At 45.2% G+C, this 17618-nt stretch overlaps 3 protein-coding genes and 1 pseudogene across 3 annotated transcripts; 1 reads left to right on the forward strand and 3 right to left on the reverse strand.

The window, feature by feature from the left end:
* Positions 1–28: 28 nt before the first annotated feature.
* LOC129602462 (uncharacterized) lies at positions 29–3790 on the reverse strand. The gene is made up of 5 exons (XM_055501481.1): positions 2335–3790; positions 2056–2149; positions 798–1610; positions 399–612; positions 29–325 (listed from the first exon to the last, which is right to left on the reverse strand). Exons 1-4 carry the CDS (start codon positions 3194–3196, stop codon positions 489–491), a joined length of 1893 nt encoding a protein of 630 aa, XP_055357456.1. The 5' UTR covers positions 3197–3790; the 3' UTR covers positions 29–325; positions 399–488.
* A 6-nt stretch (positions 3791–3796) lies between these two features.
* LOC129602463 (uncharacterized) lies at positions 3797–9196 on the reverse strand. Its single transcript, XM_055501482.1, has 5 exons — positions 9034–9196; positions 7915–8917; positions 7129–7228; positions 4597–5421; positions 3797–4259 (listed from the first exon to the last, which is right to left on the reverse strand). The coding sequence occupies exons 2-5, from the start codon at positions 8114–8116 to the stop codon at positions 4136–4138; spliced, it is 1251 nt and encodes a 416-aa protein (XP_055357457.1). The 5' UTR covers positions 8117–8917; positions 9034–9196; the 3' UTR covers positions 3797–4135.
* A 476-nt stretch (positions 9197–9672) lies between these two features.
* Positions 9673–12843, reverse strand: LOC129602461 (CD2 antigen cytoplasmic tail-binding protein 2-like). The gene is made up of 3 exons (XM_055501480.1): positions 12331–12843; positions 11232–11849; positions 9673–10558 (listed from the first exon to the last, which is right to left on the reverse strand). The coding sequence occupies exons 1-3, from the start codon at positions 12551–12553 to the stop codon at positions 10353–10355; spliced, it is 1047 nt and encodes a 348-aa protein (XP_055357455.1). The 5' UTR covers positions 12554–12843; the 3' UTR covers positions 9673–10352.
* Positions 12844–13016: 173 nt separating this feature from the next.
* Positions 13017–17568, forward strand: LOC129602460 (cytoplasmic aconitate hydratase-like; annotated as a pseudogene).
* Positions 17569–17618: the final 50 nt, after the last annotated feature.

Raw genomic sequence — 17618 nt, forward strand, 5'->3', positions numbered from 1 at the left:
GGCTACAGTCCTTACTAGGATGGGCGTTTCCTATTAGGGACGGGTCCTACGTGCTGCTGTAGCCACATTCCTTATGTGCACCATTGTAACAGTTTTCATCGGTTCTCACTCAGAAACATGTAAACATGACAACGCATAAGCAGCTGTGAATTAGGTAAGCTAGGATTGGTGGGAATCAGTGATCCACGCGACTGGCGCCATCCTGTTGCGACGTCTGGCTGGCACGCGCCAACATACATGCGCACATCCGGCTAACCGGCACCGGCAGCATGCATGCGGCTTGCAGGTGTAATCAATGTAAACTGTAAACCGACCACTCCAGCCACTGCAACAAACATCCAGACTGACCAATCGCGAAAATAGGTAACTGTAAAATAGTTCCAGGTACCCAACCATACCCAACATGGTGTTTGTGGTCCGCAGCATGCTTGCTACATCTTTTCTGCTTGGTTCTAACCGTAGCATGCAGTCTACATTTCGTTGCTTGATCAGTCTTGGAAGTATTCGTCCAGAATGTGCATGGCTAAACGACTGAGCACAGCCACATTCAGCTGTCTCAAGTCAACATCATCCCACGACTGAGGACGGCCATTCGGACCAACACAGCTGAACCTAGAATTTAAAAACAAGCTCACCACATCATAGGTTCACAGCGTTAATTGACCAAAGTGAAGCGAAGGTTCTCTGTGTTCAGAAAAACGGTATTTATTGATGTTGTCAAGGAACAAATTTAAAACGAAATAACCGTTGTAGAAATAAATCTTAATACACCCACGTACATATTAAACAGCACTTACAGGTTGAGAAATATTCGGATGCCGGTCCACTGATCAGGATAGTGCAGCGTCTGCACCCAGCGCCCATGCATTCCCGTGACCTTTTCAGCCATCCGTCCAGTAACGACCGGGCAGTGAACATTAACTGCCGCGATCAAACGCCGGCACTGTTCCGCTGCCGACTCCGTACAAAAGAATCGCAGGAATGGAATGCTCATCTGCAGATGCGCAGCTGGTTGCAGGTCGGATACCATCCGGTATCCGTCCTCCAGCCAGGCCCAGTCGCCAGCTTTCAAGTACAACGGCGCATCCAGTAAGGAATTACGTAGGCCGGTCGGAATAGCCACGGTGAAGTTGACGAGCAGCAGCTGCTGACACGCTCGCATCCACTGGGACAGCGCACGGCACTCGAACTGGTTGTCCTCCTCTCCCACGCTGTCAATATCCAGCAACACCGGGCACTGTGCCGCAAGATCAGCACTGTCTTTAATAATGAGTACAGGCACACGATAATCTTTGGCTCTGAGTATGTGACGGATTATCTGCATTCTGTCGTATAACTCCTTCCTCTTCTTAAGATAATCCTGTTTGGGTGCGTCCCACAAATCGATCTTAACTGGATGTCCCGTGGTATCCACCAGCGCCACGGTGTGCGTCGATGTGGTCAGACTGCGATCCAGTAACGTCACCAGGCGGTACGTGTGATAGTGGCGTTCCGCGTTGAATTCTTCGTCTACCGGCTTTTCTGCGAGCAGCCGCGGTATGTCAAGAAGCAAGTGCCGCTGCTTTCCGGAGGCGTACTCTTCCAAAATAAGCCTCCATAACGCGCAGACCCTGTAAATTCCAAGCATCAAGGACATTTGCAATAATTTGTATCTTTGTTTACCTGAAGTTCAACGTATTATACAATAACTTACAACATCAAAATTTCATTAAACGTGTTTGCCAATTACATTGTATTGAAAGTTTCACTGCGCAACGGAAGCTGCGAACACTGGGAATCGTTCGTCCACCAGATCAGAATTCCGTCAGTTTTTAGCAAATCTTAAAATGGAATTTAGGTTTTTGAAATTCAGTACAAGCGGTGTTCACGCCCATGCATGCAAATTAATTTGCTAGAGAATATAGTAGATCAGACGAAAAATGGATTTTGGACTGCGCGAAACTTCGTATGCATGTACGTATCACGATACGTACATGCATACATTCATTGAAGTACTACATACCAACTTGCTACGGTGATACCATGTACCAGGTCACCGGACACCGATAAACTTACCGATTTAACCGCAGTTGAGTAACTATATCACAATGCAGCAGAGTGTTCGCCAAAATCGGATACGAAAGCTTATTGATATGCATCTCTTCGTCATCTGCAAAAATAATCGCTTATCGAACCTGCTTTTCTCACACTAAAATTCTGGTTACATCCGATTGATCGGAGTAAAATTTATCTACGTCGTGAAACCACATTACAGTACTCACTAACCAGATTGGAAGGCGTACTCAGTGAGTACGCCTTCCAATCTGGTTAGCTAAGAATACTACTACTACTCACTATAGCTAAGAATACTAGGCGCAGACGCTGGCTTCGATTGTTGCGCAGCGAGACATTCCCCGCACGCTTCCTTCAGATCGTCTTCAGTCCAGAACATACTGTGTCCGACAGCGGCGTCCCGGTGCATTTCGGCGCAGACGAACGTCACCGTCCCCGTGTCCACCCGCGCAAACACCCGACAGCCCACATCGAACCAGTACATTGTGGCGGACGCCGGGGATAAGTGCATGGGACAGTGGAAATTCGAGTCCCCCGATCCAATAGCATAAGACCGGATGAAACGGCAGTCCGCGTCACACTCGGTGTCATCCGGACCCAACGTGATGCGACACGCCCTCCCCACAAACTTCGGCAACAACGCCACATCACGCAATAACTCCGCTTGCTCGAAGGCGACGACGTGCTTCCGGTAGACGAATTTCGTCCCGCTTTCGGCAAAACTGGGCTTTTTGGGGGTCGGCAGTTTCGTGACGATCTGGCACGTATCGACGATGCAGACAGGATTAGCGTCATCTACGCGGACACCATTGAACATATTGTCACACAACCCGCGAGTGATGGTCCCCGGCCGGAAAATCATCGGTCCGTCGGGGGCGTCCCGCAGTGCCACTTTGACGGAGCGGCCACGATAGGAAGGTCCCGTTTGGCGGAGGAAATTGTGCGGCCAGAGATGGCGAGAGGGGATCCACTCGACGGGGTCGGTGGTCGAGTCGAAGTCGACAAGGAAGCGGTCGCCGTCAATGTCCTGCACATAACCCAACCACCACTGGTCGTTGTGGCGCTGCACCAGCACCGTGTTCCCGTAGTTCACTTCGCGGGCGTTGGCGGGAAACTGCCGAAAGTATAAGGGCGATGCATACATGGTGTGAGATCTTAGACGGGGATAATCAAAGCGAAGTTATATCACCTTATAGCACAGGTAATTGTTTAGTACCTGTACAACATGTCTCAACTTCTTGAGGAAATCAATGCACAAAAATTATGCTGGTACGTATGTCATATGTTAGCATCCGTTCGACTGTGCGGCTACATACGGTAAAGCTGAAAAATTGAGATGCTCATGTTAGCTCGTTCAGCTCCATGTGCTCGTCCGCATGCTCACATGCGTTAGTCGGCAGCGGAGGTGCCGGTCGTTTATGATTCATACAGTCACGTCAGTACAGAGGCTGCGACGTGGTGCAATAGGAGGATGCCGGCTACGGTTAAAGTGTGCAACTATCTGTACATCAAGAACCGCTTAAATTGTTATACTTCTATCGATTATTATAATATCCACCTCAGGAACAGCAAACGTACACAAATGCTGCCAGCAATGTTTTCGCACGAAACTGCAGAGATAAAGAAAATCGTTCTCTCGCGCTTGAACACATGCGTACATTCGAATTCAAGGTGGCGCTAAAATGTTGAAATACTAAATGCAGAAAATTACTACTCGTAAATGCAGTCACAATCTCAACACGGCCCACGGAATCTACATATAATGTGCAAAGCAAATATGCTAGCTCAGACAAAAGAAAGTCTAAGCACAAATACCTATGCACACAGAAACGACGTCTATTTTGTCGATAGATACGGCAGCAACTTGTTTGTGCCGTCTGCGGAGTTCTGTTGCAAAAAAAACAACAGAAGACACAACACCGCGCTACACTGTTTCCTGTGTTTTCTTTCCTAAGGTTTTCAACACTCCATACCTCGACGTTAAGTGGATAAAAAGCACAACCAACAGATACCATAGGTTGATCATTTTTGGAACCTAAATAACATGTAGGTTTTATCCGTGGTATGCATCTGGTCTGCTCGATCAGTCTTGGAAGTATTCGTCCAGAATGTGCATGGCCAGTCGGCTGAGCACAGCCACATTCAGCTGTTTCAAATCATCATCATCCCACGAATGATGACGGCCATCCGGACCAATACTGTTGAACCTGCGATTACAAAAACAAGACCACTGCATTACATCGTTAATCGAGCTCAGCGAAGCGAATGTTCTCGATGTTCACGATAACGGTACTCACTGACAGTTTCTGTCAATGGAATAATTTTAGAATGAAACAACAATGTTTTGCTGAAAAACTTTAAAAACTTGTGTTACTAACGGTAGAACATTGCCAGATAATTATATGGCCATCGCAGCGTTTAAAATGGAGCAACCAAAGTTCTTTTAGAGCAACCATCAATTTATTCTGCTGCAGATAGTTTAGTATTTGCTATCTCCTTTGGATAAAACCACTCGTAATAACGTCCGTAACAAGCAGCACTTACAGGCTGAGGAACATGCGAATGCCGGTCCATTGGTCAGGATACGTCAACGTCTGCACCCAGCGTGCCCACACTCCCGTGACCTTTCCGAGCATCGGCTGACTGACAGCCGGGCAGTTGTCATTGACCGCCGCGATAAGACACCGGCACTGCTCCACCGCCGACTCGGTGGAGTGGAAGCGCAGGAAGGGAATGCGGATCGGCAGATGTGCGCCGCGTTCATACTCCCCCTCCTCCACCCGGTGCCCATCCTCCAACCATGTCCGGTCGCCGGCACCGAAATAGAACAGCTTGTCCAGTAATGACTTATGCATACCTTTTGGAATGGCGGCGGTGTAGTTGACGAGCAGCAGCTGCTGACACGCACCCATCCGCTTGTGTAGCGCACGACACTCGCACTGGTCAGTCTCATCTCCCTCGTACCCGATTTCCATCAACAGCGAGTTCCATTCCGGAAGATCGCCGCTGTTTTTGATGACGATCAGCGGGACACGATGATCTTGGGCTTTGAGCGTATGACGGATCAGCTTCATTCTGTGGAAGAAATCGTGCCTCTTCATACAATGAGCTTGTCCGGCTGCGTCCCGCCCATCTAGCTTCTTAGTTGGATCGAAACAGCCCGCGGTGTCCACTAACGCTAGGGTCTGCGTCGATACGGTCAAGCTGCGGTCCAGCTTCATCACGAGTTGGTAAGTTTGATAGTGGCATTCTATGTTGAATTCTTCGTCCACGGGGGTTTCGGCGAGCAGCCGTGAGATATCGAGAACGCGGAGGCGCCGTCGGGCCACGGCGTAATCGTCCAAAAGAGCTCTCCACAGAGTGCAGACCCTAATCAAAGGACTTAAACTTATTTATTCGGCAATGGCCAATTCAGGTAACAATGAGCTTGCGCAGGTAAAACTACTTAAAATGATTCAAAATTTAAACAGTAAAAACAGACTGACACTGCTGGCCCTCCTTGGGGGCAAACAACCACTCGCGCACGCCGATGTTAGGAGGCCAGTTTTCAGGAGCAAACATTTTGTCTGACTCATGAGCAAATGAACCAACACGCGCAAACAAGCTGTTCTTGCGGCCTTTTTTAGCAGAATAAATAGACACAAATCTGACTGAGATCCCGTTCGATTCAATAACACTTTTGAGATCTTTGCCGTAATCTTCAAGTGACAAATGTTTGGTCTGATCCAGAGGGGGATGCCATGTAGACAGAAATCTTTCTTCTCCTTCTCTCTGTCAGGTTTCGTGACGCGTTTCAGCTGCAGTGTTGACATCACGGGGTCTTCCCTGTTTGTAGTCTGCACAGCACGTGTACCGCGAACCAATTTCTTCTTTTGGCCACTGTCGCCCAGGAGTTCCGCGTGTCCGACGAATTTGAAGGGGGGCTATCGAAACACGGGGGGACGACTTTAATCTCCGGGGTTAACAAGTGGGTTTGTTGATTGTCGAGTGGAGGGAAACTTTCGTCGAAACTCTCACAAACATGCTCCTTGGCGGGTGTCATCGTGGCCGATCGAAACCCATTGGGTTGAAGCGCTAATCGACCAATTCCGACGGTGTCCGAGGAGGATGCTGCTTGATTATCTTTCATGGCACTTACGTCGTCACTCAGGGCTCGCACGACCGCAGCAAGTTCATCATATTTCTTCTGGCTTTCAGCTAGCTGGGCTTCCACTGAACATAGCTGCGATTTGAGTCGTTGGTTTTCCTGAGTAATTTCAGTCACCAGCAGGGGAACCCGTTCTTGGATAAGCTGGGTTATCATCGGTGGGACATGGTCTTCGATGAGATTTTTTGCTGGCGTTAGACACGGATTAGGGTTTTCCTGAACGTCATTCAGATCGAAGTATATGGCTGGTATAAGCTTTCGCAGCAGAGGAATTAGCTTGGCAAAGGACCATTGGTTCGCTGAGGTGCCATCAGGGAATACCTCGAAGAACGACTCAATCTGAAAGGCTGGTGGCTGTATTTCCTCAGTTTTGCCAGTGGCTGCATCAGCCATAGTAGTCACGAGACTCGCAACGTATCTCACCGTTCAGAATCAAATAATAAGCAAAATCAAAACAAATCAAAAACTATCAAATCAAATTCAAATTCTCTTCGTTCAAATTCCAATTCAAATTCCAAGTGTGTGTTTTTGTTAATTAAGGACTTATGTTTTCTTATGTTTTCTTATGTTTCCTTGTGTTTCTCTACTGCAGGCAATACCCTGATCGGATGCTTCGCGGACACACAATTTTCACGCCATTGTAAATAAATCATTTGGGCTACCTACCGGGTAGTATCTACATATACTGCTATTTGTTTTTATTATTATTATCAACTTGTACAAGCCAATGCCATTTACATTCAAACTTTAAGAACCCAATAATTAAAACAAGAAAAATAACTCTTCTAACTCTCGAGAGCACCTGCTATTTGTTAATGCTGTAAATTGTACTAAGGCGGTATTGCAAAACAATTTTGTGAGTACGCGAATGTAAAGGTTCCTGTGTGCTTGTGTTGTGTGCGTTTCGATAAAACGAAATGACGGCTTACCGGTCTAGACACTGTTGAGTAAACATATCGCCTTGAAGCAGAATGTCTGCCAGAATCGTATATGGAAGCTCATTGATATGGGCTTCTTCGTCTGCAAATACTGTAATCAGATTCTGTTATTATCCGCGCGTTCCTGATAAGCTGAATAGCCTCGTTATCCCATCCTCCGTCATAAGTGACCCGGACTGGTCGGACATAAAGCACCATACGCGTGTACAGACTGTACATGCACACGAACTTTCGTTTTTCCGTATTCTCAAACACGTTTTCGTTGTTCTATGATATCCTGTAGCCAAATGATTTGTATACACACTGTCAAGAAAACTGTTAATGCGCGGCAGGTATAGTTGAGGAGTTATGCAGGAAATGAATTCCAAAAGGTTTGAAGGTGTACCAAAAACCTCATTATAAACCGATCTGCTTGAAATTTTGCCAGCATCAGTAGTTGCACATTTGTATAAAGGTCGTTTTTACACCGAACCTACGTCCTACATTTTTTGCAGCTTTCACAATAATTTAAAAAGTTGTGAAATTCGCTTTAAAATTTCAGAAACATTGTGGAAATCTGGTTCGGTGTAAAAACGATCTTTATGCCGATGTGCGCTTTCGTGCAAAATTTGAAAGATATCGGTCCATAATGAGACTTTTGGTACGTATATCTAAATACGTTCAAACTTTCTGGATTTTCTGACAGCCATAACATCCGAACCGGATGTTGCGCGCGAAACCGAACGTATCCGACCATGCACACTAATTTGTTGTCATGCACCGGGTGTAAACACTAACCAGATTGGGCAGTGTCCATTACGCCATCTTCACTGCTAAGACTGGACAGTAGGCGTGGCTGTTGCGCTGCAACGCAATCGTGGCAGGCCTCCCGCAGGGCCTCCTCGGTCCAGAACATACTCCGTCCGGCGGCATTCCCGTGCACCTCCGCGGACACAAAGGTCACCGTCCCGGTACCCACCCGCGCAAAAACACCCGGCATCCCACATTGAAGGTATAGATCGCCCGGACATCCGTGGGAAGCGTGGGTAGATGCAGTCCGGCACAGTGGAACGTCGAGGTCTCCGAGCCAATTGCCCACGAGCGGGCAAACTGGCAGCTGGTGTCGCACACCGTGTCGCCCGGACCCAGCGCGATCCGGCACGTCCGCCCCACGAATTTCGGCAAGAGCGCCACATCCCGCAATACCTCCGCTTGCTCGAAGGCGACGACGTGCTTCCGGAAGACAAAGTTCGTATTTCCGCTGGCAAAGCTTCGCTGACTGGTGCGGCGCGGCAGTCGGCTGACGAACTGGCACTGGTCGACGATGAGGGCGGCGGCGGTGGGGTCGCCGCCCTGGAGGCAGACCCCGTGAAACAGGTCCGCCACTTCGTCGGTGATGGTCCCGGGGCGGAAGACCATCGGGCCGTCAGGCGCCTCCCGGACTGCCACGTGGACGGAACGGTCCTGCGGTGATGGGAAGGACCGCCTGAGGAGAGGGTGTGGCCAGACGTGGCGGGAGGGGATCCATCTGCGGCGCAGGCTGTTGGCGTCGAAGTCGATAAGGAAACGGTCGCCGTCCATGTCCTGCACGTAGCCCAACCACCACTGGCGGTTGCTACGGCGGACCAGCACCGTGTTGGCGTAGTTCACCGTGCGGGCGTCCATGTGGAATTGGCGGAAATATAATGGTGACGCGTACATGGTGATGGGATTGGTTGAATGATTTATAAATGAGTAATCAAGCCCATGCAGCGTCCATGAAAAACATGGACTCCGTCGTCTACTTCGAACTTCGAAGTGCCTAAAAATGAAGGCTAAAACTATAGAGTATTTACCAGACTTGGGTGATTACAGTTATGGGAGTACTGGTACGTAATATTATGAGGATGAACCGAAAGGCTAAAAGTGCCAACAAACCAGAAGTGAAGTTGTCTTCCGGGTGCGAACACGGTAAAGTGTTCACCGAATCAAGAAAGCGCGCAAAGTACATGCGAATCCACGATCTTAACGACAGCACCACGGAATCGGGTGTACAGTGTTTACTACAGTCCACTATGGAGGTTGAACTTGATGATGGCTGTCATCGGCTGGCGAAGCTTGACTACAATCGTTTTAGGTAGGATCGATTGCCGATTTTACAGTGTGGTATTGATTTGCTCTTGTTCATGCCACTCCACGTGCTCTCATCCGCTGATCCACATTCCACACTATCTGCGGTGCCGGTGACGTATTGTAGCTAAACGAGCAATATTCTGTACAACTGGTGCGTACCAAGTATGTGATGCTGCGACGCCGGCTGTTCCCGGTTTTAGTGACCAACGCTAAAATGACTGTGAGGGAAATTAAGTATTGCTTTCTAGTCTCCGTTAGTTAAGTTGGAATCAAAATTTCAAACGTTTCACATTTCAAACTTCAAATCAATTCAGAATCAAACCGCGCTTCCAGCATGCGAGTACTTAATATGAAGCCAAAGATCAACTTGAACCCGTTTTCACGGTTTGCAATGAAAACTGCAGTTGTTTAATGTAGAATTTTCAGTAACAAACCGGGTTTCAAGCATTTGCAATGGCTCGAAATATTTAAATCCATTTCTTGAATTACTGTTTAATTTTTGCGGGAAAAACAGATCAAATCAAAATATAGAATACCAATTCAATAAATGGAAAATAAAGATGCATCAATAACTGAATATCCCAATAAATTTCTTGGTTTCTATCTTGTAAGGGCGGGACGCTCCGCCCTCCTGAGTAGCTATTCGCTGTTTTTGGGGATTTCCACCCCGCACATTTCTGCGCTGTTTTGACGGATCTGCAGTACAGTTGCACTGGCTGCAGGATCCTTCCTCGTTAGTCTGGTGTTGCTGCGCCACGGTGCGCATTAGATTCGGCAATAAAGCCTCATCCGGGTTCACCGCTGTTCGCTGTCGAGGATACGCGTGGCGCCCATACGGCCCCGCGTTATAATCTGCAGCAGTAGAAATATTCGGAAGATAAAAATTAATTATGAAAACTGATTTTTCATTTCGCAGTTCATAATCGCTTCAAAAACAGCCCACAACGGCTACGCTAGCACTGCCCCGTAAAATCCCTGTCTTCTTCATCGTTGCGTATTCTGCGGACACTGGCGCTTACTTTGCCAAGAAAACAGAAGCCTTTCGACATTAATCCCGCCAAAACACAGCAGGCAGAACAAATCAGCGCAAGCGCTACCGAGGAAGCGCAAGAAACCAGAGCCGATCACATGTACAGCTCGAAGTCGACGCGCTTGGAGGAGTAGAAGGGCGCGTCCACGGCGCCGGCCTTGCGGACGAAGACGGCGTCCTTGAAGAAGCCCTGCTGCTGCCAGGCCTGCATCTGCTCGCTGGAGTACGGCCCGTGCGTCGGCGCCGCGTCGCTGTTCTCCCATTTGTACTCCCATAGCGTCCCGTTGTCCTCTTCCTCGTCTAAAAACACATCGCAGCCAAAAACTTAACCACCCGACGAGTAAACAATAAACGAGTTGGTAAACAGTTCCTACGATTAGAATTCCAAACGAGCAAAACCGTATAAAAGCAGAATAAAAAATCAACAAACTGAACTTTCCAAACCAAAAAGCTAGAAAAAAGTTCATACAATCGCAATCAAAAGCGGAATTTTTTTAGGTAAATTCAACAAAAATATTTAAATAAAGCGTACTATCAACAAATACGAAAAAACATGGAAAGCAACTCCCACGATCAAAATCCAAAGCGAAGAATTTAAGTTAAGTTAAACAAAGAAATTAAATAAACGAAGCTTTCGAGAAAAAAAGGATGAAAAAATTCTACGATCTTTGGATCGTAGAATAAAGAAGCGGAAACGGAAACGAATACAAGCGGAAACTTTGATTTCAAGAATTAAACCCACAATCGAAATTAAACCCAAAAGACGAACAAAAAAGGCCAAAAAGCACAATAAAATAATTTCTCCCCAATATAAAAATTGGAAAAAATTTGTAGGAGCAAAGATCGAAGGGAAAATAAACATGTATAAACAATAAAATTATTAAACAGAATCATCAACAACGAGAATCAGAAAAAAATTCCCACAATAAAAATTAAAAGAGGAAAAAAATGTACAAAAAATCATAATTCTCACCGCTTTCCGCCGTGGCCAGCGGCGCACTCCCCGTCCCTCCCGTGCCCACCTTCCCGGCATCGAACGCCTCCCCGAACATATCCAGCTCCTCGTCCACCCGCATCCCCGCCATCTTCTTCTCGGCCTTCTCCAGCTTGAACTTGACCGCCTCGTACGTATCCTGGTACACCTCCAGATTCCCCTTGCCCAGCAGCTGATCGGCCGCCGCCGTCAGCGCCTCCAGCTCCCCGCGCAGCGCCTCACTGCCCTCCTTCCGCGCCGCCTTCCCGTAGCGTTTCGTCGTCTTCAACCCGTCGCCCAGACGACGCAGCGCCTTGGCCACGCTCTCCCCGGGCCGGAGGTGGGTCAGGAGGGTCTGGTACAGTTGGGTGTCGGAGGGGGCGGGCCCGGCGGCGGCTTCCTGCGCGGCCAGCTCGGCCTGTTTGCGCTGCATCAGCGCCTCGTAGTCCTCGTCGGTGTAGGCGTCCAGGTTGTCCAGCCAGGCGTCGCTGATCTCTTTCGATTTGCTGAAGTGGAAGTTGCCCTCCGTGTCGAATTCGCCCTCTTCTAATTCCTCCTGGACGTTGAAGGGCGTGATGCGGATGCCTTCCTGCACCTTCATGCTGCCTTCTTCCTGTCCTACACAATTATTTCCATTTCAACGGATTTCTTATTGACCGTGTCGAATTAGTTCTAGTAAATTTGCAATTTTTGCTGCACTGATTTTAAATTAAATATTTTCAGATTTTTATCTCCTTATTCTGCTCTCCACTTCTACTAATCAACTAATATTTTCTGTACATTTTTCGATTTTTTCCTGCCTATTTATCAGTACTTCTATTATTACTTACTTTCTGTTAATTTCGTAGAATTTGCTACGATTTCTATTTTTAAAATCTGATTATTTAACCAAACAAACAACGTGCAAAAACAAAGTTATTCAAGTAAATAATATTTCTGTAAATATTCTGCTAATTTTTGTTATTTATTTAACCCCGGCTGAGGTATGAAAAGCATCCTAAAGAAAGATTCAAGAGACGAAAAATGTAATTGCGACGAAAATATGCTGCTTGTTCGAAAATCTTCAAAAGTCACTGGATGATCAGCACCGCGTACGTACCTTCGATATCGTCATCATGGAGAACAGCATAATCCGTCGGGGGAGCCTTCTCGGCGGGGGCCGCCCCCAGGTTGTCCATATCGGCGTCCTCCTCGTCGCTGTCCAGCGTGTGGTTCTCCTTGAACGTCCGCTGACGCTTCCCGCGACTACTGCCCGCCTCCGCGTCCCGCTGGTCCGCTGCCCGCTTCTGACTGCCACCAGCACCCGCCGTGATGAGCGGCATAATCACTCCCGATCAACCACTCCTCCAGTTAATCCAAAAGAACAGCGCAAACGAAGACTCAAGGCAGAGCTTCACGTGCTGACAAAACGCGTTCAAACACGAATTACAACACACAGGAAAAACCGTGATAAACGGTCTGCAACGCTTCGTACTCAGATAAAAACGACAAAATTACGATGACCATAATGTATACGTTCGAAATAATCTACTTCCAGTTTGCGAAAAATTAACAAACAGGAAAATAACGGGAGAAACTTAAAAACACAGAAAATGTGTGGTTGGAATTTTGATTTTTCTGATCAGGAAAAATGCAGAATTTTGTTTACGGTCGCAACGATGCACGGCCGTATGGTGCAATAAACGCCCATGCACGCCTGCGCGCCCGCACCGTGCACGCTTGCACCAACCTGCTGACTGCAGTCTTGTACGGAAGCGGAAATAAATCAAAAATCACAATCAGAAAATCAACCGAATGTTGCCATTTTGATAGCAGGTTCTCTTTCCGTTTAAAAATCGTTATCGCCCGCAGCCTTAACGTGATTTATCTGCATTCTTATCCCTCGATGCCGGCGCGGACTTTGCTCGCACGCTGGTGACTCGAGCGTGGACGGTGAAGGCGGTAACTAAACGCGTTAACGCTGGCTGATTTGGCCGATTTTGAAGGCAGTGTCGTGGTTTTCGTGCGGCTATCGTCTTCTTCCTGATTTATCCCGCGCTTCTCCCGTGTATTATTGAGGATGCATATCCCGGCGGAAAATCCCTACATCAGCTGCATCTCCCCGCTGGAGGTAGCCGGCACGCAGCACCAGTTTTTCGATCTGCATCGACTTTTTGAGGGAGAGAATCGTGTTTTGTACGGTAAAGAATTACTACTAGTACTGGCTCAAGATTTGTGTGGATTTTTTCTTCCTCTTTTTCCAAATTCCAGTGTGTCGTGGTTCGTGTATTTTGTCCTGCTTGACTAGTTGAATTAATCGTAGCCGATTTTACATCTGGTTTACTTAGTATTAAATTGTGAAAATTAATTAATTAATTTGTGCTGGAAAAAATGGAGAACAGAAAGACGTGACATTTTTATAGCAAATTGTAGAACAGTGGCGAGCGTCTCCTTCAAAAAAAGCGTCAAAGGCGTTTTGTCACTAGCTGTTCTAGTAAGCAGAATAATTAATTAATAAAATTAAATTAAGAAAAAAAACACATTTTTTAATTAACCTGCTAAATTTATCGGAAAACCGAAAACGCCCTGCATATTGTTAATTTGCTTTCTTGGGCTGTGTCGAAGAAATTGTGCAACGGATAACAGCAGTAAGTAGAATAGAAAATAATAAAAGCATGAAAGTAAATAATCTACAAATTCTCAAACTAAGTAATTAAATTTTGGCTTTTTTAATTTGGCATTTTTTTGGCTTTTCTGAATTTAATCTAACAAGTTCAAAAATTAAGTAAATTATTAAAATTTAGTTAAATTCTCAAACGAAGTAAATAATTTTGTGTTTTTAATTTTTGTGAATTTAATCTAATAAGGTTTAGAATTAAGTAAATTATTAAAACTAAGTTAAGTGATTAAATTTTGTGTTTTAATTTTGTGAATTTAATCTAATAGAGCCCCTGAGAAATTAGGTAAATTATTAAACTTTAGTTAAATTGTCAAGCTAAGTAGTTAAATTTTTTGTGTTTTTAATTTTTATAAATTTAATCTAATAAAGTTCAGAAATTAAGTAAATTATTAAAACTAAGTTAAGTGATTAAATTTTGTGTTTTAATTTTGTGAATTTAATCTAATAGAGCTGAAAATTAGGTAAATTTAAACTTTTTATTGTCAAACTAAGTAATTAAATTTTGTGTTTTAATTTTTATGATTTGAATCTAATAAAGTTCAGAAATTAAGTAAATTAATAAAATTTGGATAAATGTCCATTATAAATTGGCGATTTTTCCCGGCAGATCGTCTGCCGTACAGCATCCGCGTGCTGCTGGAGTCGGCGGTGCGCAACTGCGACGGCTTCCATGTGCGCAAGAGCGACGTGGAGAGCATCCTGCAGTGGGCGGACGTCCACCGGCATCCCGACGGCGAGGTGGCCTTCAAGGCCGCCCGCGTCATCCTCCAGGATCTGACGTGAGTGCGCCGCATTCTTGCCTCGTATTTCACCCTTCGGGATTATTGTCAATTATGATTATTTCGGAATATTTTCATGTTGTTATTTTCAGCATTTGTGTTCCTTCTGGAATTATTTGCAATTATTATTATAATTATTATTATTATTTGCAAATTTTATTAATTATTTTGCAATTATTTGCAATTTGCATTTGTCCGATTATTGTGCAAAATTGCAAGTTTTTTAAGTTATTTTTATAAAAGTTTTATTACATTGTTTTTTGTGATTTTGAAATTATTTTTCTCCTTCGTTTAATTTGATTTTGCTCTGTTTTGCGGATTCTGATTGATTCGAATTTGTGTCATTCGAACTAGAGAATTGAATGCTTTTCGTAGTGCAGTGGCTGCACTGTGGATGGTATATAATATATATATTTCCTTTGCGGTGTGCGATTGTTTGGCAGTTTAAACTGCTGCCTATTAAAATCGTATGTGAATTATTTGCATATTATGACTATTTTGAATTTTTTGTTTGGTTTGAAGATTTTTGTTTGATGGATTGTGTTTTATTTTATACCTGTGATATGGACATGATGCTAACTGAGAGGCTGTTTTTTTTCCAGCGGAGTGCCGGTCGTGGTGGATTTGGCGGCGATGCGTAACGCCGTGGAGCAGTTAGGCGGCGATGCCACCAAAATCAACCCCATCTACCCCGTCGATCTCGTCATCGACCACAGCGTCGTCGTGGACGCGTCGCGCACGTATGATTACATTCTCATGCCACTGTCCCTTTGTCACCAACGTGTTGCTTTTCCTACAGACCGGAAGCGCTGGAGATTAACGAGAAGCTGAATATGAGCGCAACGCCGAGCGCTTCCAATTTCTTAAGGTAGACCGATTTAGGTTTAAAGTAAACAAAAAAAACAAACTAAACAGTTAATATAATTTTTTAAAAATTAGTTTAATTGTTTCTCAGTACATGGTGCAGCGAAAATAATTTTTTCAAAAGCGTTATTAAAAGGAGAATACCTTAAAATTAGGAATACTTTTAGAAAAGAATCACCGGCAGAAGATAAGTGCTAGAAAATAATCGAATAGTTTTCTCATAAATACAAGGCTGTATTGTTACTACTACTGTTTATGTGTTTTGAATAATTCACGGTGAATGGTGTTTAGTGGGGCGCGAAGGCCTTCCAGAACATGCTGATCGTGCCGCCCGGCTCCGGCATCGTCCACCAGGTGAATTTGGAGTATTTGGCGCGGGTCGTCTTCGAAGCGGACAGCGGTCTGCTCTACCTGACACCGTCGTCGGCACCGACTCCCACACCACCATGATCAACGGTCTCGGCGTCCTGGGATGGGGTACGTAGCCTCCTTTACCTGCGCTTGGCGTTTTTTTGCTATTTGAATTGACCGTGCATTGAAACAAAATTTTTAACGAATTTTATTAGATTTTCCCCGCACATTGATTGGTTTTCGATTTTACAGGCCTTTTAACGAAATTCTGTATTCATGGAAATAACAGGAGAATTAAGTACCTACGAGTAGCATATTTAATGTGTTTTAATTTGATAAATTAAATTAATTTAATTGATTTTGATTAATTAAATTGTATATTAATTTTGCGTAATTAATGGCAGCGTCGGCGGCATCGAAGCGGAGGCCGTGATGCTGGGCCAGGCCATCAGCATGGTCCCGGAGTGGTGGGTTTCAAGCTGACCGGCCGGCTGCCGGAAGTGACCACCAGCACGGATCTGGTCCTCACCATCACCGCGGTACGTGAATTTTTCTGTTCACATGCAGTCAAAAATTCACGGTAATCTTGTCAAATAGATTCTGCGCAAATTGGGCGTGGTGAACAAATTCGTGGAGTTCTTCGGGGCCGGGTGCGCCGCACTGAGCATCGCCGACCGCGCCACCATCAGCAATATGGCGCCGGAGTACGGCGCCACCTGCGGCTTCTTCCCGGTGGATAACAAGACGCTCGACTATCTCCGACAGACCGGTAAACATTTCTGTACTAATGGCTTTGTTTTTTTTTAATGTTTAATTTTTAACTATTAAGTAGTGTACCAGCGCTTGCAATTACGTATTGCTATTTGGGTGGCTAATGCACTGGCTTAATTGGCATAGAAAGTCGTAGAACAGTGGAACGCGTCCCCGTTCTCAAAATGGCAAATGCTTCGTACAAGACCACAGCGGGCTTGTGATTAGATATTTTGTTATGCAGCATAAAATAAATTACACAGTTTTTTTTAAATAAATATTTATCCGAAAAGCCAATAAACACCGGTAATGCATATTATTAACCGGTATTCGTGGGCATTTTTTATGATTTTTTGCCTTTTGATTTAAAAAATGCAGAAATTTTATGAAGCAGTGGTGGAGAATGTTATTATTTTACGTACATGAAAAATATTGAAAATTTAAATAAAAACATTTTGTTGCGTACTCTGTTTAAAATATTAAAATTAAAACAGATCATTTAAAATTTTTTTTAAATTCTGAAAAATAATTTAATTACGGTGTATTTAAATATAAATGTGCAATAATAACCGCATGATTGTATCGGCAGGACGAACGTCGCGCAAATTGGCCGTGGTGGAAGCCTACCTGAAAGCCACGGGCATGTTCCGTGATTACACCAAACCCGACGAAGACCCGACTTTCACCACCGTTGTCGAACTGGGTCAGTAATTTCTGTTTCCTTAATTTTTACTACTTCTTTAGTACTATTTTTTTATTTATTTATTTCTGACCGTTATATTTTGTAGTTGTATTTTGTGACTGTTGATTTTTAATTAGACCTAAGTACGGTCGTGCCGAGCATCAGCGGCCCGAAACGTCCGCACGACATGGTCCCCCTGACCCAGGTCAAAGACGACTTCACCAAGGCTCTCACCAACAAGGTTCGCGTCTGGTTAATTCCGATAACGAACGAGACTCTAAACAGCCAATTTAATTCCGATA

This window comes from Paramacrobiotus metropolitanus, unplaced genomic scaffold (genome assembly GCF_019649055.1).
Source record: "Paramacrobiotus metropolitanus isolate TYO unplaced genomic scaffold, Prichtersi_v1.0 Parri_scaffold0000481, whole genome shotgun sequence".
NCBI lineage: Eukaryota > Metazoa > Tardigrada > Eutardigrada > Parachela > Macrobiotidae > Paramacrobiotus > Paramacrobiotus metropolitanus.